The sequence below is a fragment of the Paramormyrops kingsleyae genome, chromosome 9, assembly GCF_048594095.1.
Source record: "Paramormyrops kingsleyae isolate MSU_618 chromosome 9, PKINGS_0.4, whole genome shotgun sequence".
Classification (NCBI taxonomy): domain Eukaryota; kingdom Metazoa; phylum Chordata; class Actinopteri; order Osteoglossiformes; family Mormyridae; genus Paramormyrops; species Paramormyrops kingsleyae.
In genome coordinates, this window is record NC_132805.1 from 21,147,773 (window position 1) to 21,172,372 (window position 24,600).

General features: G+C 41.4%; 1 protein-coding gene and 1 pseudogene across 4 annotated transcripts in view; one reads left to right on the forward strand and one right to left on the reverse strand.

Annotated features, from left to right (window-relative positions):
• The window catches only part of bbs9 (Bardet-Biedl syndrome 9), a 328,841-nt gene that overhangs the window by 182,194 nt on the left and 122,047 nt on the right, over nt 1–24,600 (reverse strand). For all 4 annotated transcript variants that reach the window (XM_072716502.1, XM_072716505.1, XM_072716504.1 and 1 more), the window contains one exon: nt 96–200. In XM_072716502.1, the coding sequence (XP_072572603.1) occupies nt 96–200 (105 nt within the window). The remainder of the gene's footprint in view (nt 1–95; nt 201–24,600) is intronic.
• Nucleotides 7,728–22,694, forward strand: LOC140592473 (E3 SUMO-protein ligase ZBED1-like; annotated as a pseudogene).

The following is a 24,600-nucleotide window of genomic DNA, read 5'->3' on the forward strand; positions in this document are numbered from 1 at the left end:
CAACACATAGATTCTGAAGACTGTAATAAATATTTTTCCATGCTTATTTGATCTAAATGGTTGTACTCAATAATGGCAATATCTGTGCACCCTACCGGTGGGTGTACTGTAGGTCACCACCACATGTCCTCCTAAATCCGCTGGAGGGTAGGGTTCTTTGAGAAAGGCTGAGAACAGAACCATGCATGTGGAGCCGGGATCTGTAAAAAAAAAAAACAAAACAAACAAACCATGCAAAATTAATGCATATAGAGAACACTGTGAAGGAAAATGTCTAAAAAGACTCCATTTTTCATTCTAGCCTTCATGTATATATAGAACAGTTGCTTTAAAGAACTTCCATAGTCATCAATGGGCTAAACTTATTAATCACTTTCGTTAATTTTAACCATTTACAAAATTATTATTCTGCTTTTCATTTTGGATTCATTTGTTAACTAACCTGCTCTTATGCATTTTATTAGCATAATAAGGATCACCTTTAAATCACTGCTAAAAGTATCCAGTCCAGCAGGTCACAACTGCAGAGTCATCTGTAAGGACTGCAAGTCTCCAAGGAACAGATTCAGACGTGCGTAATTCTTTGATTCCTCTGCAAGCAGGACATGGGACACTAGACCACAGATGTGATGACACCTACTCATAGATTCGTCTAATAAACGCCTCCTTATCTGCCCTCAGACCCCTCACAGCTGTCCTTCTCTGTTCCCGGTACAGACTGGAGTTGCCACTTCTCTCAATAATATCCAGGGTGCCCTGTGAGATGAACACCCCCTTCTGGGAACACCAGCAACACCAACACAAGCCTCGGCAACCTTCAGGATCTTATCATGGAAGGTCTCCCACATCACATTAGATTTGGCATTCACACCCAAGTCTGCAAGTTCCTCACACAAACTGCATACAAACTCATCAGAAACAACTTCATCTTGGAGTCTGGCCAGGTCCAACCTCATTCTCATAGTAGATGATTGTCCACTGCATCTGAGCTGAATCTTTAGAATAGCAACAACAAGTCTGTGGTCAGAATTCATAAACTGAGCACTTCTGTAGACCCTACAGTTCTGCAGGAGCCCATGAGGATGTGATCTATCATCTTTGCCGCACCACCAGTATCGGAGTATCAAGTCTAACGATCCAGCCTAGGGTGTGGGAACCAGGACCCAGCGACCCACAGCCCCAGACCTTTCACAAAGTGAAGGAACATGGAGCCACTCTCAGCCCAGTCTCCAGACCCATGGGGACCAATAGCCAGCCCTGTCAGTGCCAGTGGTTGCACTGAAGTCACCCATGACCAGAGGAGTTTCACCTTGTGGGCACTCATCAAACACCAAGTGAAGTAAAATGTCTCCCTCAACGTGAAATCACTTACCGTGGTCAAAGAATACACTAACAGACAAGACACCCAAGGAGTGCCCTAGCTTGAGCCTCATAATACACTAGTTGACAGGAGTGACATGACATGGGGGCAGCGTGTGGCTCAGTGGGCTAAGCCTGTGTGCTTGTAATCACAAGGTCGCTGGTTCAAACCCAGCCTCAGCATGTCTGCGGGTCCTTGAGCAAGGCCATTAACCTCCAGCTCCCTAGGCACCCCACCAGGTGGCTGCCCTTCGCAGACAGCTTGTTCTACAAAGGGCAAAGTAAGGTTAAATTATTATCAAACATCATTGGGAGGAACTGATCCACCACAGGAGCAACAGGAGTATGGCAGCTATCAGAACAACCAGACCAAAAGTCGGTGTATCCACCTACAGAGATGTGGCCACTCCCCGGTCTGCATACCCCAGAGAGTGCTGCCACCGAAATGCAGAGCTTACAAAGCTCCCCCAACAGCAGAGGAAGATAGTTGTCTTGTCAGAGAGGCAAAACATTCCACATGCCTACCCAGATGGGCTTCCTCAAACCAGGACCCAAGTGCAGCCATGCAGCAGGTGACACTTCAGCACCACCCCAATCCCCAACAGGCCCTATTAGCTCTCCATTGGTTTCTACTCTTCTGGGGATGAGGCTCCCAAAGGCTTTCCCCCATCCCCTCCATGATGTGTGCAATCTTCTGGCTGCAGCAGAGCTACTCCCGCAGGGAGCAGACCTAGGTGCAGTGAAGTGTCTTACAGTGGTTGGAGTGCCAATCCCGCCACCAAACCCCAAAATTTTCAAATAAAAAGGTTTTGGAATTCAAGCCTTTGGCCTTTTGGCCAGTGGTTTTAACAGTTTGTTTCCAGTGATTTCTAAATTTGTGATTAATTTAGAGCTTTTTAAACATCTCTCCAAATGTGGAAAGCCATTGCTATTCTTCATTCCTATTAGAATGATATCAAATCAGAATCAAATCAAATCAGATTGAATCAAATCATTAGCTTGTGAATCAGAATCATATTGAATCGCAATGGCTGTGCCAACCATAGTGATATTCAGTGTTATTCAAAAGAACAAAGAAACGGTCTAAAACTGGTTTATAATTATCTATATAATTTGTCAACTTCAATAAGATAAATATACCAACTCAAGAAACAGTTATTATTACCTAATAAATAAACCTTACAAAGTAAAAAATATCTGTAAAAAAACAGGGATTTTCCAACAGTAAGGCACTGTTATTCAAAAATACAGTTGAATACTGTGAATGCAAACCTTTTTTGGAAAAAAAACTTTTAATCGCAAACTACTGTTTAATTCTATTCTATTCTATTTTTTAAGTCTAGTCACGTGTCCGATGCTGTTGCTTATGCTCACAACTCCTTAGAAGAGATTCCTGCAGGTCTAATCTGAGCAAGATCATCAAATCAAGCCTCATCTTTACACCTGGTGTACGTAAATGTTGAAGAACGAAGGAGGAAGAGTTTTAGAACGCAACAATTTTGAGGTTTGTCCCGACTATAAACTTATCGGCTGAAGCTGAACTGGTCGAGATAAACGGAATTCCCGCACGGTGTTTTCCTCCTTGCTTGAGGTAAATGCAATTTTATCATTTTCATTGTTACACTGTACTAGCCTTTATTATATTATTTGCTAATAACGATCTAATAAAATCGATTTTTCTGATTATTATGTACTGAATTAGCAATGTAGTAACTACGTTTGCATTGCCAGTCAAAGTAAGTTTTGTTTATTTTTAGCTCAAAGAAGGCTTGTGTTAAACTAGCATGGTTATTTTGCCATTGATATTTGCTGACTGCAGGAGAAAATGTTCATTTGCAATATTTGCAATAAAACCTGCAGCAATTCCTTTACGCATGTGAGGCACATGCGGATGCATAGTTTATTGCCTAATGCAACGTTTAAGTGTGGTTTTCCTCAGTGAACAAGAGTTTTTTCAAAGTTTTCAGCGTTCAAGTGCCATATGGTCATAAATTTGGAAAAAATAAGACTAAACTGGATAAAACAGATGATTTAACGTGTCACGTTGACTTTTGCAGCTCGAAGTGTGAGGATATCCAGGGTCTAATCTTACACCTGAAAAACCACATTACCGAAGGTAAGACTGTTACATGCCCATTCAGAAGGTGTAACCAAAAATTTACAGTCAAGTCTACATTCACATCACATGTCTCAAGAAAGCATATACACTGTTCTAATGACAGTTTACTTGACTCAGTTGCAAATCCTGCCAGTACTAGTGATGGTAATAATACAAGTTGTGATATGCAAACTGAGGATTTCTGTCCGGAAGAAATGGATGTGTGCCCAGAAAAGGAAGATGAAGGAGAATTTATAAGACATTTAGCCTTGTTTTATCTGAAACTTCAATCTAAATTGCTCCTTCCATCCTCTACTATTCAAACAATCATTGAACACTACCAGGAAATACATGAGATAAATCAGTCACACCTAATTTCCAAACTTGCAGATAAATTGACATTGCTTGGACTAACTAAAGCTGACATAAACACTGTGATTGATACCATGAAAAGTGAGGATCTCCACAGGGCTTGTAATACTCATGCACTTAAAACTGACCATAAGAGAAAAACTTTTTTCAAAAATAACTTCAATTATGTAGAGCCAGAATCCATTTGTCTTGGTAAAAATGAGTCGGGCAACGAATGTTTTGTGCAATATATACTTTTGTCCTCAGAGTCAGTGAGAGACCAGCTACAGCAAATACAAACTAGAGTCCAGCCTGATAATATTTTTCAGGATTTTAGGGATGGCACAAACATTAAACAGAACTTGCTACTCAAGCACACATCATCTTCAATCGGCATAATCCTTTATCAGGATGCCTTTGAAGTAGTAAACCCCCTAGGGTCAAGGAGGAAAAAGCACAAGATTTTAGCCATGTATCTGACACTTGCAAATATTTTGCCACACAACAGATTGAGTCTTGATCAGATGCAACTTGTGCTGTTATGTCGAGAACAAGACTATAAGCATTTTGGACAGAATCTAGTGTTTGGCTCTCTGGTGAAAGATTTAAAGGATTTTGAGACAAACGGAGTAACATTGCCAGATGGCCAGCTTTTCAAAGGAACCATTTATGCAATTTCAGGTGACAATTTGGGTTCACACAATATTGGGGGCTTCACAGAAAATTTTAGCAGAAGCTCACATTTTTGCAGGTATTGTGAGATTAATCTGGAAGCATTTCTGGCAGACCCTCTGGCCAAGGGCCCTGACCGCACACCAGAGTCATTTCAGAAACATGTTGAGGCTCTGAGTTGTAATGTAGAATCACGTGACTGTGGTGGTGTTAAATTTGACTCCATCTTCAATGAGCTCACATATTTTCATGTATGTCAGCCCGGATTAACTCCTTGCCTTGGTCATGACCTTTTTGAGGGCATTGTCTCAACTGATTTGGTGTTACACCTAAACCACCTTGTGTCAAAAGAGAAAAACTTCACTTATTTTCAATTGAATCAGCGCATAAATCATTTTAAATATCTAGGCAATGATGCTAACAACAAACCTTCTGAGGTTAACCCTGGGGCTGGAAAACTCTCCGGACATGCAGTTCAAAATTGGTGTTTCCTGCGGATGTTGCCAGTATTAACTGGTGATAAAATAAAATGTCCTGAAGATAGTGTGGCATGGCAACTTATCTTACAGCTAAGAGAAATTGTAGAGCTTGTTTGTGCACCTGCAATTTCCACAGGTCAGGTAGCCTATTTACGAGTTCTTATAGATGAATATTTGCATACCAGAACACAGAGTTTTGGGGAACATCCACTTAAGCCTAAGCATCACTACCTAAGTCATTATCCAGAACTTATAACTCAGTTTGGGCCACTCATCCATTTATGCACATTAAGGTTTGAACATAAGAACATAAGAACTATACAAACGAGAGGAGGCCATTCGGCCCATCGAGCTCGCTTGGGGAGAACTTAACTAATAGCTCAGAGTTGTTAAAATCTTATCTAGCTCTGATTTAAAGGAACCCAAGGATTCAGCTTGCACTACGTTATCAGGAAGACTATTCCATACTCTGACTACACGCTGTCTAAAGAAGTGCTTCCTTAAATCCAGTTTGAAATGTTCTCCCGCTAATTTCCACCTATGGCCACGAGTTCTTGTATTTGAACTAATGCTGAAGTAACTATTCGGTTGAACAGCATCCAAACCTGTTAGAATCTTATAGACCTGGATCATGTCCCCCCTCAGTCTCCTTTGCTTGAGGCTGAACAGATTTAGCTCAAATAACCTTTCCTCGTATGACATTCCTCTAAGACCAGGAATCATTCTTATGGTCCTACGCTGCACCTTTTCTAAGGCCGCTATGTCCTTTTTAAGATATGGTGACCAAACCTGTACACAATATTCTAGGTGAGGTCTCACCAAGAAATTGTATAATCTTAGCATTACCTCCCTTGACTTAAACTCCACACACCTGGAGATATACCCCAACATCCTATTGGCCTTTTTTATTGCTTCCCCGCACTGGTGAGAATGAGACATGGAAGCATCAACATACACACCAAGGTCTTTCTCATAATCAGCTACCTTTATTTCAGTAGGTCCCATAAAATACCTGTACTTTATATTTCTGCTCCCTACATGGAGTACCTTACATTTGTCTATGTTAAATTTCATCTGCCAGGTGTCAGCCCAGTCACTAATTAAATTAAGATCCCACTGTAGCTGCTGAGCCGCTAGTTCAGTATCTGCTACACCACCCACCTTGGTGTCATCTGCAAATTTCACCAGTTTACTGTATATATTGGTGTCTATATCATTTATGTAAATTAGGAACAAAAGTGGTCCTAAAATTGAACCCTGCGGTACCCCACTATGAACGCAGGCCCACTGTGACATTGCGCCTCTTATAACTACTTGCTGCTTCCTATCCGTTAACCAGTTATCAATCCAGGTCGCTACAGTTCCTAAAATACCTGTCGCTTTGAGTTTAAGTGAGAGCCTCTTGTGGGGAACAACATCAAAAGCCTTTTGGAAATCTAAGTAGATGACATCATAGGCCTTCTTATCATCAACTTCCTGAGTAGCTTCCTCAAAAAACTCCAACAGATTTGTTAAACAGGATCTACCTCTCCTAAATCCGTGCTGGCTATCCCTCAAAATGTTATTTGAGTCCAGGTAATCTACCATTTTCTCTTTGATTATAGCCTCCATAACTTTACCAGTAAAAGTAAGCATACTTACTTCAAACAATGTGCAAGAAAGCTTCATAACTTCAAAAACCTCTGCAGAACTCTTGCTGAAAGACATCAACTTTTACAATCTTTTCTAAGTGCTGGGACACTGTTCCAACCCTCTGTTGTAGTAGAGAAGGGAACTGAATTCATTGCTGGAGACTACAATGCAGAGATAATACGGTCAGTTGCTCATCTGAACTTTGATCCTCTTCATACACTTATTACTCATAGTGTGACTAAAAGGGACAACTTATAAGAGCAACATGTTTGTGGTGATAGGCCATAATGATGACGGACTTATAGTAGGACAAATCTAAAAGGCTGTCATTCATAAGAATTCTGCTGTGTATTTTATCACTGAGGTATATCAGGCTGTTCGTCAACCTTACAGTAACACTTATTGCACTACACCAATGCAGGAGACCTATTACTGTGTCAGTCAATCAGAGCTTCTTGATTATTACCCACTGCCTAAATATTCAGTTTGTGGCATGTCATTGGTAACTCTTCACCACTCTGTCCCCACATTTTAGATTCCTTTCCTACATGTCAATCCATAACGAGATAAAGGCTATTATCCTCAGGGGTTTGCCCAGTCTGACTGAGGAGATTCGAGAACATGTCATCACTTCACTTGAACGCTCAGGTGTGGAATCAATAGAAGATCTCAAAGATGTCCTGCCTGTTATACAGCAAAGGAAACTTTCGGAGGCATTCAAACTTACTAACTAATTCAAACTAATTATTATTATTATTTGTTTTGCTGTATATGTTTTATATGTATATGTTTTTTTTATTGTCAAAGGGATGCTAACCATTGATTTTCTATCATTCAAATTTCATTGTTATATTGAAAGAAAAAAATTAACCTACATCTTGTTAGGAAATTGGATTTGCTTTAATAAAAATATATTTCAATTTTATGTGTTTCAGAAACTACACAAGTCACACTTGATCTCCAAAAATTGCCAGATGAGTCAACAGATACAAGTATGTCTTCACTCTCCAGTATACAGCCCTGCACATCTTCAAGCTTAAGCTCAAGCTCTTCACGAGCATCAACACCTTGTACTTTAAGCAAGGAAAGCCAATCACCCAACATATCCAGTAAGTGGTATGAAAATTTTTTTGGAAATGCAGTCAGCTATTGCCAACGGCAAGCGTCCTACTCCTGACAAGCGGCGCCAGATGATACGTATCCTAGCTGATGAAATCAGGAAAAGTGAGAATAACCCCACACGCAATGAATGTCTCATCATCTGCTGCAACATTGTTAAGCATTTCCCCAACAGTTTTGCAGATATGACACCAAGTGGTGTCATCATTGGTAGTGGATTTACTTCATTGCTTTATCAATTAAAAACAAGAATTGAGAACATGAACCGTTCAGGGACAATGAAGAGACTCCGAACTTCGAAAGTGCCTGGACAACTGCATCAGAGGCCAAGTGATTCTTATGGATGCACACAATTTAACCCTGAACTGCCACCAGAAGAAACATATGAAATCCTGGAGCAGAAGAGGCAACAGTTAGAGACCATTTATAGACAAGAAGGTATTCGCAGTGGTGAGAAGGGGGAAGTGATTCAACAACATTCTGTCTTCAGCGTAAACATATAAATCAGACTCCATCACCTTCCATCGAAGATATGAGAATCCAGTGGCCTTACCTTTTTACCCAAAGAGGTATCTTCAATCACATATTTTCATGTATGTCAGCCCGGTTGATGCTTTGATGAAGGAATAGAGGGACTAATACTCCGTGCTGACATATGTTTTGTTAACATTTACATATACTTGCTATTACTGGACTTGCTATTCTGTCATTTATAATTTGTATAAAATTGCCTGTATTCTACAGATATCTGCCACGGCAGCAGATGTTGAGCGCACCCTGTCCCTCCCCGCATCTCCACGACTGATACTGCTGTGTAAGTGTCAGATAAGCAAGGTTCTCCCATCAGTCTACCTCATCAATATTGTTTTAGCCATCCCAGATCATGAAAAGTACTAATCTGCAGAAAATGTGTTACTTACTTTACAATAAATGAATAAAGTACCGATGACCATATTAGACACTGTTTTAACTACAATTTGTTGTCTTTATCAGTTGCCGGTGAAGATGCCACAATTGGAGGATGGATGATCACCATCGAAAATCATGTAATCTTTGAAGGTGTCGACCAAAGCTTCATCACAGGGCTAGCTGCTGTTTTTTCCACTTACTGCGTCTTTAATCTACAGTACCAAGAGGAAGCTTCAAGGACCCTGGAGTTTGTACAAAGGTAAATATTGTTTTGGTCCATCCATCCATCATCTGCCGCTTGTCCGGGGTTCGGGTTGCGGGGGCAGCAGCTTCAGAAGAGGCACCCAGACCTCCCTCTCCACAGCTACCTCCACCAGCTCCTCGGGGGGGACACCGAGGCGTTCCCAGGCCAGCCGAGAGATACAATCCCTCCAGCGAGTCCTGGGCCTGCCCCGGGGCCTCCTCCCTGTAGGACATGCATGGAAAACCTCTCCGGGTAGCCGCCCAGGAGGCATCCGCACCAGATGTCCAAACCACCTCAACTGGCTCCTTTCGACATGAAGAAGCAGCGGTTCTACATTGAGGCCCTCCTGGATATCCAAACTTCTCACCCTATCCCTAAGGGACAAAAACCGCATTGTTCCTCCTGAATCCGAGATTCGACTATCGATCTCACCCTCCTCTCCAGTACCCCGGAATAGACTTTCCCAGGGAGGCTGAGAAGTGTGATCCCCCTGTAGTTGAAACACACCCTCCGATCCCCTTTCTTAAATAAGGGGACCACCACCCCGGTCTGCCAATCCAGCGGCACCGTCCCTGACCTCCACGCACTGTTGAGAAGGCGTGTCAGCCACGACAGCCCCACAACATCCAGAGCCTTCAGGTACTCCGGGCGGATCTCGTCCACCCCCGGGGCCCGGCCACCACGGAGCTCTTTAACCACCCTGGCCACCTCAGTCCCAGTGATGTGCAAGCCCCCCCCAGCACCCTCGGGCTCTGTGCCCTCAGATGTCTCAAAGGCAGTGTGCGTAGATGTATCTGAGGCAGGGTTGAGGAGGTCCTCAAAGTACTCCTTCCACCTCCGGGTGATGTCCCCAGATGAGGTCAACAGCACCCCCCCCCACTATAAATAGTAGGAACCAGGAGCTGCTTCCCCCTCCTGATACTCCGGATGGTTTGCCAGAAACTTTTTGAGGCCGACCGAAAGTCACTTTCCATGGCCTCACCGAACTCCTCCCACGCCCGGGTTTTGCATCTGCGACCGCCCGAGCTGCATTCCGCCTGGCCCGCCGGTACCCGTCAGCTGCCTCCGGAGACCCCCGGGCTAATAATTCCCGGTAAGCCTCCTTCTTCAGCTTCACGGCCCCCCTCACCTCTGGTGTCCACCATCGGGTACGGGGGTTACCGCCACGACTAGTCCGGGCGAGGAAAACGGGACTTTGTTTTTAAACTTTTTCATGGGGTTCTTTTGGATTGCTCTTTGTCTGGCCACTCCCCTGGGACCTTTTTGCCTTGGGAGACCCTACCAGGGGCTATTGCCCCTGACAACATAGCCCCCAGGTTCACTGAGGCACGCAAACCCCTCCACCATGATAAGGTGGCAATCCAAGGAGGAGTTTGTATTGTGCCTTATTTCCCAGATCTGTTAAGAACTTGTCATTTAATATAGGGGCCTAAAGTGTGCCAAGAAAACATCCCCCACACCATTACACCACCAGCCTGCACAGTGGTAACAAGGCATGATGGATCCATGTTCTCATTCTGTTTACGCCAAATTCTGACTCTACCATTTGAATGTCTCAACAGAAATCGAGACTCATCAGACCAGGCAACATTTTTCCAGTCTTCAACTGTCCAATTTTGGTGAGCTTGTGCAAATTGTAGCCTCTTTTTCCTATTTGTAGTGGAGATGAGTGGTACCCGGTGGGGTCTTCTGCTGTTGTAGCCCATCCGCCTCAAGGTTGTGCGTGTTGTGGCTTCACAAATGCTTTACTGCATACCTGGGTTGTAACGAGTGGTTATTTCAGTCAAAGTTGCTCTTCTATCAGCTTGAATCAGTTGGCCCATTCTCCTCTGACCTCTAGCATCAACAAGGCATTTTCGCCCACAGGACTGCCGCATACTGGATGTTTTTCCCTTTGCACACCATTCTTTGTAAACCCTAGAAATGGTTGTGCGTGAAAATCCCAGTAACTGAGCAGATTGTGAAATACTCAGACCAGCCCGTCTGGCACCAACAACCATGCCACGCTCAAAATTGCTTAAATCACCTTTCTTTCCCATTCTGACATTCAGTTTGGAGTTCAGGAGATTGTCTTGACCAGGACCACACCCCTAAATGCATTGAAGCAACTGCCATGTGATTGGTTGATTAGATAATTGCATTAATGAGAAATTGAACAGGTGTTCCTAATAATCCTTTAGGTGAGTGTAAATTGTGCAATGATTTAACAGGAAGCAGAGAACTGTCAATGACATAAACCATGCACCACCATAATGTAATGTTTGTTCTCATACATATTATTAAGTTTGAAAAAATATATTATCCGTATTTAATACAAGTCTCTTTTATTTATGTAGTGCTTTATCAATACACTTTTTACAATTGTTACACTACTCTTATGGCAGAAATGTCCAGATAATACAAATCATGTTCATGTAATTCATGCACATATTGTGTTCACTTAATGTAAAATAATGAAGATATTAAATTACTTAAATTTTTTACATTACAGTTGAGATAAAATATGGCAGGTTCATTTGATTCCAAGCCTAACGTATGTTTCTACATTGATTTTTAGGCGCTTCGTTGGTTTGAATCCTGAGAGAGGGACAAAGGCCAGCCAGGTGAAGGTGATCTCCAAAAAGACTGGAAAACTTGTCCATAAAAAGACTGCAACTGTAAATGTTCATGTAGCCACCCTGATAAAAAATCTTTTGGACTTTGAGTGGGGCTTTGTTCAGTAATACAAAGTCAGTACAGCACATGTTCAACATCCTGTTTTGGATCTGAAGTCAGTGCTGTGCTCTGTCTATGGGTGTTTTGATGCAAAGTCAGTGTGGTGGTCTGCAATAGAGTGTTCATTTGAATTCAGTGCAGTGTTCTGCAATTGAGTGTTCATGCGAAGTCTGTGGAAGTGTTGTTCATGCAAAGTCAGCGCAGTGTTCTGCAGTTGAATGTTCATGTGAAATCTGAAGTGACAGCACTTTTTGCAACAATATATTTGTTTAAATTCATAGGATTTCAGTATGCTGCTATTTTACATGTTGAGAACATGTATTTTGCATTTTGTCCATTATTTTAATGTCCACATATTTGTTAAGTGAAAACAATGTTAATGTATTTTATATGTTGGCTTTAATAAAAATCTAACGTTTTAAGGCCATCTTTTGTCCAAGCAATTTGTTTAAGAAATTAAATTTAAATCATAAATAACATTAATATAACATAAATAAAAATAATTTTATAATATAACCTAATACATACTGAAACAGTATAATGCTAACCAATATATTACAGTGTTATACTGTACATCATATATTTTTACAGTTCAGTACTGTAATATATTTTACAGTAATAAACTGTCATTCCATATTACAGTACATGAACTGTAAAATTACAGCTCAAAGCCGGAAAATCTAGCTGCCAGCTGTTTACTGTAAATTAACAGGATTTTTTTTTACAGTGTAGAAACAAGTTTATTGCAGTTACATACAACATTAGCTAGTTTATTTAAGGCAGGGAACAACCTAGGATAGAGTGACAATGTCTGCCTTAAGCATTTGACGGCGAGTAACGTACGCTGCACAACCTGGACCAACAGCATTTCCATGGTAAGAACTTCAGTGCCTTTTAATGAACACTGAAAACGTGAATTCAGTACAATTTCTCTAACACTATATGTTGTGTATAGTTAAATGCACGAACTGTACTAAAATGTTCACATTTTGTAAATGCACGAAAGTATTCACATGATTCTGTTATCTCACGCAGCAGAGAAGACGTGGGGACTCTGACTGCTATATATTTGCTTAACTATTTATGTCATGTTGAATGTTTAACGCATATTTGCGCTCTGAAGGTGGCGTGATGCCTCTTACTATATCCCCTTTGCATGTTCACAACTGTATACAGCCAGAATAAAGCAGTGGTCTGAGAGGGTGGACCAAATGCAGACTCCTGTGTCCTTAATCTTCATATATATTTACGCTGACTGGTCATCTCCATGTGCTATTCAGCTGGGACTGTGGAAATTCCACCAGTACAAAGGGGCGTCCATCACAACAGCTCGGTCAGTATTGAACCAATTCTTTTCTTTTTTATTATTATTTTTTGGCTACAGATGATGCACAAAGACTTCTAAAAACAAGGCTATATGTTTCATCATGTCAGAGTTCCCTTTAAGACTGTGCACACAGTAGGGATGCAACGGTACTCGGTAAAATACCGGACCGTTCAGTACGCGCTGCACGGTTCGGTACGCCCTTGTGAACCGCGGTATTTCGGTTTTGCACTTCCTTTTGAAAATGATGCTTAATGCTTATCAGGCTACTGTTAAGCAGTAAGCGCAAATGAGCGAAAGCCCTCCACCGTGAGTTATTGTCCGTTCGTTTTTCTCTCGGAACTCGGAAATTCCGAGTTGAGTGACATCACGTCCATCGAGCTACCCACATCTCGGAACAAACATGGCTGCCTCCATGAACACGCTGCTGTGTGTTGTTGCTTTATATTTTAGCAGATTTGGAGTGAGATTATTTTTTCTGAGAGACAAACAAGAAACACGAACTAGTCAAAACACATTAAAAGCTTTAAAAAATATTTTTGTACATTCATAGCGATATTCTTTTTTCGAGAGGTAAACTACAAACAAACCAAAGACAAGTCCGGTAAAAATCTGATATTGCATGCTAGGATACTGTTTACGGTCATGATATGGTATTCTCTACACATGCAATTACATTTATAACTATATTAATACATTTAACAAAATAAACATTTTTAAAGATTTATAAAATAGAATTACTGTTGAGTGTGTAAGCCGCCAGTCCGACGGAAAGTGACCATTAATGTCCAATCACTGTTGTGGCTCCACCCACTCGCCCTCTCTCACACTGACGTAACTGGAGCCGAGCTAGCAGCTCGATCGGTACACAAAAGCGGAAAAAAGAAAAACAAACAAGCATGGCCAGCACTAGCGGAACAGTTGAGAGGCAGAAGTTTGAAGAAGCACCGGCTTCGTACAAATCTCCAGTATGGTTTTTTTTCGGGTTCACTGTAGAATACAACGACCAGGGAGTCGAAACAGTTAATAGAAATGCCACTGTTTGTAAATATTGCCTAACACGTGTCCCATACGCTAATGGAAACACGAGAAATATGGCTAAGCATCTCAAACATAGTCATGCCGATATAACGGTTCCTGAACGAAGGACAGACGAAAAGGTAACTGCAGGTAAACAAGTGTCTATCGAAAAAGCTTTTCAGTTAACAGACATACCCTGCCACATCCGATAAACATAAGAAAATAACCCGTGCAGTGGGAACATTCATTGCTAAAAATTTGCAACCCTTTTCTGTTGTCGAGAATGCTGGGTTTCGCCACTTAATTAAAACGCTCGACCCACTTTATGTTGTGCCCTGCCGTACACATTTCAGCGACGTTATAATTCCCAACCTCTGTGACAAAGGCCGCAAAGCCATCGAAAACGATTTGGCTCAAGCACAGAGCCTCGAGTGGAATATACAGTGTTTAGAGCACTTTAACATTTTTAAGTGTTTTTGTTTACATTTTGTAAGTTTGAATTTTATACATGTATACATATTTTATACATAAATAAGAGAGTTTATTATTTGTTTTGTTGTATTATTATTTGTAGTGTTGTGTTTAAACCGAACCGAAACCGTGGCCCAAATACCGAGGTACGTACTGTACCGTGGGATACCTGTACCGTTGCACCCCTAGTACACAGCCAGCTATTTAAAAAAAATATATATTTTTTAATAATTCTGGCCTCATAGATGTGCATATAGTTACACTCTGGAGCCCTACAACATTTTACTAAAATTACAGTAAAATGTTGTATTTCAAATGAAGTGCAAAAACATTAAATTTACAAAAAATGTCCGTTCTTCTTTTACATAAAAACACTGTTACAGTATTTTACAGTTTTTCTTAATATTATTATGATCAAATACCTTGATTAAAAGGGCAGTTCTATAAGTTCAGAAGAGAAATATTGTTATTTTACGCTTTTTCTTAATATTATTGTGATCAAATACCATAAGAACTATACAAACCAGAGGAGGCCATTCGGCCCATTGAGCTCTTTTGGGGAGAACTTAACTAATAGCTCAGAGTTGTTAAAATCTTATCTAGCTCTGATTTAAAGGAACCCAAGGATTCAGCTTGCACTACATTATCAGGAAGACTATTCCATACTCTGACTACACGCTGTGTAAAGAAGTGCTTCCTTAAATCCAGTTTGAAATGTTCTCCCGCTAATTTCCACTTATGGCCACGAGTTCTTGTATTTGAACTAATGCTGAAGTAACTATTTGGTTGAACAGCATCCAAACCTGTTAGAATCTTATAGACCTGGATCATGTCCCCCCTCAGTCTCCTTTGCTTGAGGCTTGTATTAGGATGAATTCGCGGACGATTATGTCACTCACGTGACATGGAATTAACTTTAAGTTGTAATTGTGGATTATTCCGATCGCGTGTGGACTGATCGTCCTGAAATTCAGATCAATCGTCCATGATTCACCCCGAATGTTACTAAACTGCACGAACATGTTATTTACCGATCCCCTGTAAAACCTAATTTTGCCATAAATAACTTGGGCTCATAAAGAGAAGCCAGGATGCTCATCTGGGCCATTAGATCGGCATGCAGGATGCTTATCTTGGTTTTGGGAGATGGGGGGGGGGGGGGGGGGGGGTCGGTATACAGCACCCTATATTGCCTTTAGGGGGGAACAGGGAGGCATTGCACAAGGACACCTATTGTAGTATGTTATCGCAAGCAGCATCACTCAGACAAAAGGGGCAATTGGAGCACCATATATTGCCTGGGGGGAAGGGGTGAGCCTGGCCAGCTTACCCCCTGCCCACACGCAACTCTAAATTTAGTATAAAGGAAGGGGGAGATCCCAGTACTGACTGGAGTTCAGCCGTGGGACAGAGCGCGCATCGCCCGGCACTTTCTCGGAACTCACGTGCTGGTCTCCTGCCAGGACTGAAAGGGCTCCCCAGTCCATGTGTGAAGGTGGGTGATGACAGCACGTCCGAGTGTAAATAGCTTTGCAACTGCTTATGCTTTCCATTGATTGTTGCGAGTAAATTATTGCCGCTTGTAATAATATTTCGTAACTTTTTATGTTTCCTTGCTTCTTTTATGTATTATTGCTTCTTTTCTATATATATATTCGTACCTTTGCACCTAATACTATTAGCTATAAGATATATATTATTTGATACCCGTTGTAGTACGAGTTATTTTGCATTGCCTTCAATATGATAGCTTAGTATTGGTGTTAATGCGAGATCATTTTGTATTACTTATTAAAGTGTATTTGATGGAACCTAAGCGTGCCTGTTTGTTCCTTCGAGAGCCCTATATCCCTCTCTCATCCATTTTAAGACAAGGCTGAACAGATTTAGCTCAACTAACCTTTCCTCGTATGACATTCCTCTAAGACCAGGAATCATTCTTGTGGCCCTACGCTGCACCTTTTCTAAGGCTGCAATGTCCTTTTTAAGATATGGTGACCAAACCTGCACACAATATTCTAGGTGAGGTCTCACCAAGGAATTTTATAATCTTAGCATTACCTCCCTTGACTTAAACTCCACACACCTGGATATATACCCCAACATCCTATTGGCCTTTTTTTATTGTTTCCCTGCACTGGCGAGAATGAGACATGGAAGCATCAACATACACACCAAGGTCTTTCTCATAATCAGCTACCTTTATTTCAGTAGGTCCCATAAAATACCTGTACTTTATGTTTCTGCTCCCTACATGGAGTACCTTACATTTCACTATGTTAAATTTCATCTGCCAGGTATCGGCCCAGTCACTAATTAAATCAAGATCCCACTGTAGCTGCTGAGCCGCTAGTTCAGTATCTGCTACACCACCCACCTTGGTGTCATCTGCAAATTTCACCAGTTTACTGTATATATTGGTGTCTATATCATTTATGTAAATTAGGAACAATAGTGGTCCTAAAATTGAACCCTGCGGTACCCCACTATGAACGCAGGCCCACTGTGACATTATGCCTCTTATAACTACTCGCTGCTTCCTATCTGTTAACCAGTTATCAATCCAGGTCACTAAAGTTCCTAAAATACCTGTTGCTTTGAGTTAAAGTAAGAGCCTCTTGTGGGGGACAACATCAAAAGCCTTTTGGAAATCTAAGTAGATGACATCATAGGCCTTCTTATCATGTCACCTCCTGAACTCCAACAGATTTGTTAAACAGGATCTACCTCTCCTAAATCCATGCTGGCTATCCCTCAAAATGTTATTTGAGTCCAGGTAATCTACCATTTTCTCTTTGATTATAGCCTCCATAACTTTACCAGTTATACAAGTTAGACTGATTGTCTTCTATCCCCTTTTTTGAAAATGGGCATTATGTTGGCATGCTTCCAATCAGAAGGTACCACATCTTCAGATAAGGATTTTTGAAACAGTAAAGTTAAGGGTCGCAAATAATATCCCTCATCTCTTTTAACACTATAGGTAAGATGCCATCAGGGCCCTGTGATTTATTTATTTTGAGCTTAGCTAGGCTTTGCAAAACATCAGCTTCAGTTGCATATATATTAGTTATAGACGATGTTGGATTAGTAATAAGAACTGGTAAGTTACTAGTGTCCTCAACAGTGAATACCCGTGCAAAACTATCATTGAACTCATTTACTATGTCAATGTCGTTTTCAATTATAAGACCCTTACTATCCTGCAGATTAGTAATTTCAGCTTTTAGAGCTCTTTTAGAGTTAAAATACTGGAAGAAACTTTTAACGTCATCCTTAGCCTCCAATGCGATCTTCCTTTCGACATTCCTTTTAGCTCGTCTAATGTCATTTTTTAACTCAGCCTGTAGATTTAGATACTCTTGCTTTATTCTGTCATCATCAGTTATTTTCCATTTCTGGAACAAAGCCCTTTTCCTCCTTACTTTATACTTTATTTCCCTAGTAAACCACCTAGGTTGCAATTTCCTAGATTTATTCTTGCTGGAAACAGGTATGAAGTCCTCTTGTACTTGCAATAATGTGCTTTTAAAAAATTCCCATGCCTCTTCAACAGTTTTGTTATTTAATTCCATCCAGTTCACAGTTTCTAGTTTTAATTTCATACAAATGAAGTTAGCCTTCCTAACATTATATATTTTTGATTTGGACTTTGCCCTTCGGGCACTAAACTTAACCTCAAATTTAACCATGTTATGATCGCTACTGTCAAGTGGTTCTAAAACGTCTAATTTACCAATCCTGTCCTGGTTATTAGAGAAAACAAGATCAAGAATGGCATCTCTCCTGGTAGGGGTGTTAACAAACTGACTAAAAAAACAACCCTGTACTAATTCCACCATCTCCAGTTCATTTTCAGAAGAGCCAGTGACAATGTCCCACTGCATCCCCGGTAGATTAAAATCACCCATAACTACCACATCATTTTTATTGCTCATAATCCTAATATCACTGTATAACAATCTGCTTTCCTCGGCAGCTACATTAGGTGCTCTGTAACAAACACCAACAATTAGGCTATTTGAGTTTTTAGCATCTAATTTTACCCTTATAGCTTCCATAGTTTTACTTATATCAGTAAGCTCCCTTGCCTGCAAGTTTTCCTTTACATATACTGCAACACCACCTCCCTTCTTACCTATACGGTCTTTACAGAACAACGTGTAACCATCCATATTATATATTCTTGTCCATCCTTTTCTCTCAACCACGTTTCAGTTTTTCCTATATCATAAGTGTCCGATGAGATAAAAGCCTCTAAATCATGAATTTTATTCCTAATACTCCTGGCGTTTAAATACAGACAACAAAGGGTAGGCCTATTACGGTGTCCACTTATAATATGATTTTTTGGGGCTTTCCGTTTCCCCCCACTTACATACTTAACTAACCTCCCTGTCCCCCCAGTCCCTAGTTTAAACATTCCTCAACTACTCTACACATACGCCTTCCCAGTACACTGGTTCCCCTGGTTCCTTCAACCCATCCGGCTTGAACAAGTCCCACCTGTTCCAGAAGGTCCACCAGTGCCCCATAAACCTAAACCCCTCTTTCGTATACCATCCTTTTAGCCACGCATTTAATCTCCTTATCTCAGCTAACTTAGCCTGACTTGCGCATGGCATGGGGAGTATTTCAGAGAATACCACCATGGACGTTCTGCTTCTAAGATTATTGGCCACTTCTATAAATTTATCCTGCAGAACAGTCCTCCTACCCTTGCCTATGTCGTTGGTGCCAACATGCACCACGACAACTGGTCCACACGATCTGGAAGGTCTCCTACCTGGGCACCAGGCAGGCAAGACACCAGGCAGGCAAGACACCGTACGGGACCCTCTATCACGCGTGCACACATAACTGTCTACTCCCCTAATAATTGAATCCCCCACTAACACAACCTCCCTCTTCCTGGGTGGAGGGGGCTCCTCAGTGCCCAAGGGCCCACCTGCCTTCCCAGTCCCTTCCGGCTCTAAAGCTGGAAGCACCTGAAACCTGTTAGACACAGTCACCTCAGGTGATGCTGCCTCTGTAACGTGTGTACGCCTTTTCCTGCGTCTACGACCTACGGTCACCCAGCTCTCTCGACCTCTCTGCTCTTCATTTTCCCTCCTCCCCGCTAGTGGCGTACACACCATCTCCCTAAACGGCGTATTAACTAGCTCCTCTAACTCACTTTTGCATTGGATGACAGGCAGTTGCTCCTCAAGGTCGCGAACCTTAACCATGAGTGAGTCCACTAGCTTACATCGCTCGCAGATGAAATCCGACTGGACACTAACGTCCAGAAGGGCAAACATCTTGCAAACGCAACACTGAGCCGGCCCCATAATTAACCAACTCACTATCACCCCGTACTCCCAGCCCAGTAAATTTATATAGTGTATTTAACTATAAAGATTAATTTGCGTAACGATACATGCAGTAAAGTGCCGAGTACACTAAAATAAGTTATTACTTGTGTTAAAACGGAACTTAATTATTATTTTTATTTAAAATTTTAAACCTGGTAAATTTACTACTGCTTACCAGAAGAACTTCTGCCTGAACCAAGTATGAACTAAAAACAAAGCGAAATCGAAGTTGCTCTTGGGAGGTCGAAAAACCACAAAAACCCCCTCACAGCAGGCTACTGCCGGAGTGGGGAAAAAGTGGAAAATGTCCTCCCGGCCCCGACTGGCAACCGAGCAAAGCTCAGGAGCAACTGTCCTTTTCCGGCACTGGGTAATGATACCGACGTTAGATATTATTAGATATTATTAGTTATTATCGCCCCGCGGGTGTTTGTTACGGAGTTAAACGCGGACAAAAAACGCCGCTCACGTGACACCCGCAGCTCACTGTTGGTAATAATCGCACTGTTAATTAACAGACAGGACAGACAAGCACTAATGCCGACCGAAATAAGAACAATAAATAGAAATAAAACAGCCACCCACGTAAACAGGAAAAAGCACACAAACACTCAAAATATATGTTCAAAATACATTCAAAACACTCCAAAAAACAATCCCAAAACAATCGCTGCAGCTCAACACCACTCTCTCGCACCACTCTCTCGCAGCAATCCAAATCTTAAAATCTTTAAAATATGTGTGTGTGCAGTTGTAGGTCACATAAAAAAATCTCATATTAAACAATTCTGTTCATCTACAGAATACTCCTTTTATTTATTTACTGAATGATGATATGTTTGCACATTTTCAATTAGTACATGAACTAGGGATGCTCATATTGACCGTTTAACCGTTAACCGACCGAATGAATTTTGACCGATTATTACTATCAGTTAAACGGTTTAAAATGTTTATATTTTTTTTTTTCTTCATTATTATTATTATTATTAGTAGTAGTAGTAGTAGTAGTAGTAGTATAAAGTTTTGCGGCATAAATATGCTACACATACGCTATTTGTTAACTCATGGGGCGTTATCACGTGCAACCACACGTGCCTTCAGACATTTAGCCGGGCAAGCAAAATAAAGCGAGCGAAAAGAAGTACTGTGTGGGACCATTTCGACAGAAAGGCCGACGAAGTGACTTGCAAAATATGCTACGCGGTATTAAAATACACCAGTAGTACAAGTACGATGCAATATCACTTGCGAAGCAAACATCCACAAGCCTTGTGCAATGAAGGACAACAAACATTGCCCTCAATGTTATCAGGGAGAAGATGTGATGCACGGCGATCTGAAGAGATAACTCAGAGAATCTGCTCAATGATAGTTAAGGACATTATGCCCATCAGGGTCGTCTGTGGTGAAGGTTTTCGAGAGCTGCTGAGATATATTGAGCCTAATTACGATATCCCATCAAGACCTACTATTACCCGTAGAATTGAAGCCTGTTTTGAGGAGAGGAAAAAATCGCTTAAAACACAACTCAGTTGCACAAAGTTTGTGGCCCTTACGACTGACTGCTGGACGGCACTTACAACGGAAAGCTATATAACAATAACTTGCCACTACATAGATGAGAACTGGCAAGTTAATTCAGCTGTCCTACTAACACAGAGTATGACAAGCAGACACACAGCTGAGAACCTCGCAGCTAAACTAGTTGATGCGGTGGAGACCTGGGGTCTAAATGGGAAAGTGTCTGCATGCGTTCATGACAATGCACGCAACATCGTGGCTGTAAACTCTCCAGGACGGGTGAACTGGGACTCGGTTCCCTGTTTTGCTCATACACTGCAGCTAGGCGGCTTGTCAGCCACTTCAACCACAGCACACCTGCTTGCAAGGCACTGGAAGCTAAACAAGAACAAATGAAGCTTCCGAAACACCAGCTCGTTCAATCGTGTAAAACACGATGGAACTCTGTGTGTGACATGTTCGGGAGACTTCTTGAACAAAGATGGGCTGTTACAGCTGTTCTGTCTGACAGAACGGTAACAAAGCTGCAAGATGCCAGAACTCTCGAGATGCGAGACGAATACTGGCAGATAATGGCTGAGATTGCGCCAGTGCTGGAAACTTTAAAATGTGCAACCACCGTAATGTCAACAGAAAAGAACGTGTCAATTTCCAACATTTACCCCATCACATTCAGCCTCCTGAACACACACCTGATGAGAGCTGAGGAGGACACCCACAGAGTAACAGAGTTCAAGGCGAAGGTTCGGCAGTCCTTAAGTGACCGCATGGAGGTAGATGATGATATTATTATTATTATTATTATTATTTATTAATTAACTAATTATGAGGATATTGCTTGCCATAGGTTGACTCAGATGAGTTGATGGCCAAACCAGCGCTGATTGCCTCTGTCCTGGACCCTCGCCATAAACATCTCCGTTTTTTTGCACAAGCGGAGAAAGAAGCCGCAAAAGCGAAACTTACAGAAATGTGCTCTGCTTTGGAAATGGCCACTACGGAAGGTGATGAGAAAGCGGTGTCTGCTGCCCAAGCTGAAGATACAAAACCCAGCCAGAGCAATGCCATGATGTTGCTCCTGGGAGATGACTACACCACTCCTCAACAAGCCACTGATTATGGAGCAGAGGTGGACATTTATATGAGAGACAATCCGCCCTCTTTGGATATTAATCTTCTTGACTGGTGGAAAGCAAATGAACAGCGCTTCCCGAGACTGGCCATGCTAGCGCGGCGTTATCTCTGCATTCCTGGGACATCTGTGCCATCTGAGAGGGTGTTTTCTGCCGCGGGATTAACTGTCAATAGGTTGCGCTCCAGACTATCCCCACAGCACGTCGACATGTTACTCTTTTTAAATAAAAACTAGACAATTTGTGGTTTGAGGCAGGCCTGCTATTTTTTTTTAACCGAAAAAACTTAGTAGCCCATGTCTGAAAAAATTTGCCTATGCCTGATCTTCAAATCTTAAAAGGGATTTCAGCATGTTTTCGTTTTGTAATCTTAATTTATTTAAGTAAAAAATATTTAGTGCAGGCCTATTTATTTTATTCTTTTTATTTATTTTAATTTGTTTTTCTCTGTTGTCGGAAACGCTGCAGGTGCGTGAAAATGTGTGATGTGTGAATCCAGATTCTGTTCTTGATATGTTCTGTGTGCTGTTGTTCGCACATGTTAAAATAAAACTGAAAAAAATGTTCACATATTTAATCAGACACTCCTCAGTTGTATTTTCATTCAATTCTAATTTAATATTCTAATCTGATCAGTTAACCCTCTGGAGCCCAGGGGTAGGAAACACACTTTCACTGACTGGGGCATGATCATACATTTCTTCAAATATCATAAACTTAATTCATGGCAAATAAATTATTTTTTATATATTTGTTTTGCCATTACACTCATCTTTATTTTAATGTATATTGTAAATATGTCAGATTTTTGTTAAGTTTGTAATTCGACATCAAAGTATAGAAATTGCAAAATACAGTTTGGAACACTTGCAGAAACATTATAAAAGTACATAGTAAGCAATGCTGGCAGTTTGTTTTGATCCCAGATATCTGATCAGCAAAGTCTTTGCTATATGAAGATGACTAAATGGTGTAGTTGCGACATTCATTTGGATAAATAAATAAGAAAAACCGAACTCATGTAACTATTTCTGGCTCCTTTCATTGAATATGTAGCAACTTTCATTTGTATGAATGAGCCATTGTCACCTGGCCACGTCCCTACCCCCCTTTTATGGCATTGACGGGGACGCATCTGGATCGCGTTTCACCGTTGCGCTGTTAATCAAATTACCATGCGAATGCGATCTGAATACGCGCTAATGCGGCTATTTATAATGTGAATAGCGATCTTCAGGTGAGAGCGGTACTACACGCCCCCGATGCAGGTAAAACAAAGTAAGATGACATGGTTTACTTTTTTGCCGATTTAACCTAATTTAAAAAGCTTTAATACTTCCGACAATGGACGTTTTGAAAAGAAGACAGATTACGGATTTAGTCAGCGTTTTTTGCATGATTCTACATTAAGATTTCAGCGAGATATAAACTGAAACAGACGCGAAAAAAAACTCTGTGTCGTCGACGACATACTAGGCTCCAGAGGGTTAACGATTAATGTTCGGTTAACGAACGGCGGTTGTCGGTTGGGAAAATTAACCGAAATGAGCATCCCTAACATGAACATATCCGTTTCCTCGGGCGAAAAGCGATCTGGCTTGCCAGGCAAACACACCATTGTAATAGCAATCCGCAGTTGATCATGCGCTGCTGCCTTTTAAAGCTGAGGTGACGCACCATTCTGATTGATTAATTGCATGTTATGCCCAAACCACGCCTCTGAATAAGACTACCTTTTTGCATCTTCAGCTAGCGCAAAGTCTGGTTTTTCCACCATGAAAATAGCTGAATGGATTTGGACACGGCCATAACTGTTAGTTCCGCTTTGCGCTTTATGCTTTCAAAACGGAGCCCCTGTCAGCTCTGTTATATCAGTCTCGGATATGTTGCTGGAAAAACAGCCAATGTGCTTACTACTACTACTACTACTACTACTACTAACAACAATAATAACTAGTAACTTCAGGCAGTGACTGAAGGGTCCAAAGCTCGGGATGATCGGACAAGTAGGACAGGTAGGACAAGTAATAGAGAAATAACGCCAGAAAACTGGAGGACTGTCACTGGCGGCCAGGGTAGTAGAAAGTCAGACAGAACTATACTCTCATAACAGGATGGAGATTCAGTGTAGGTCTAATGTGATAGTAGATGTATGACAGAGCAGGACTGGTTTTGGTGAGATAGTCTTAGTAGTAG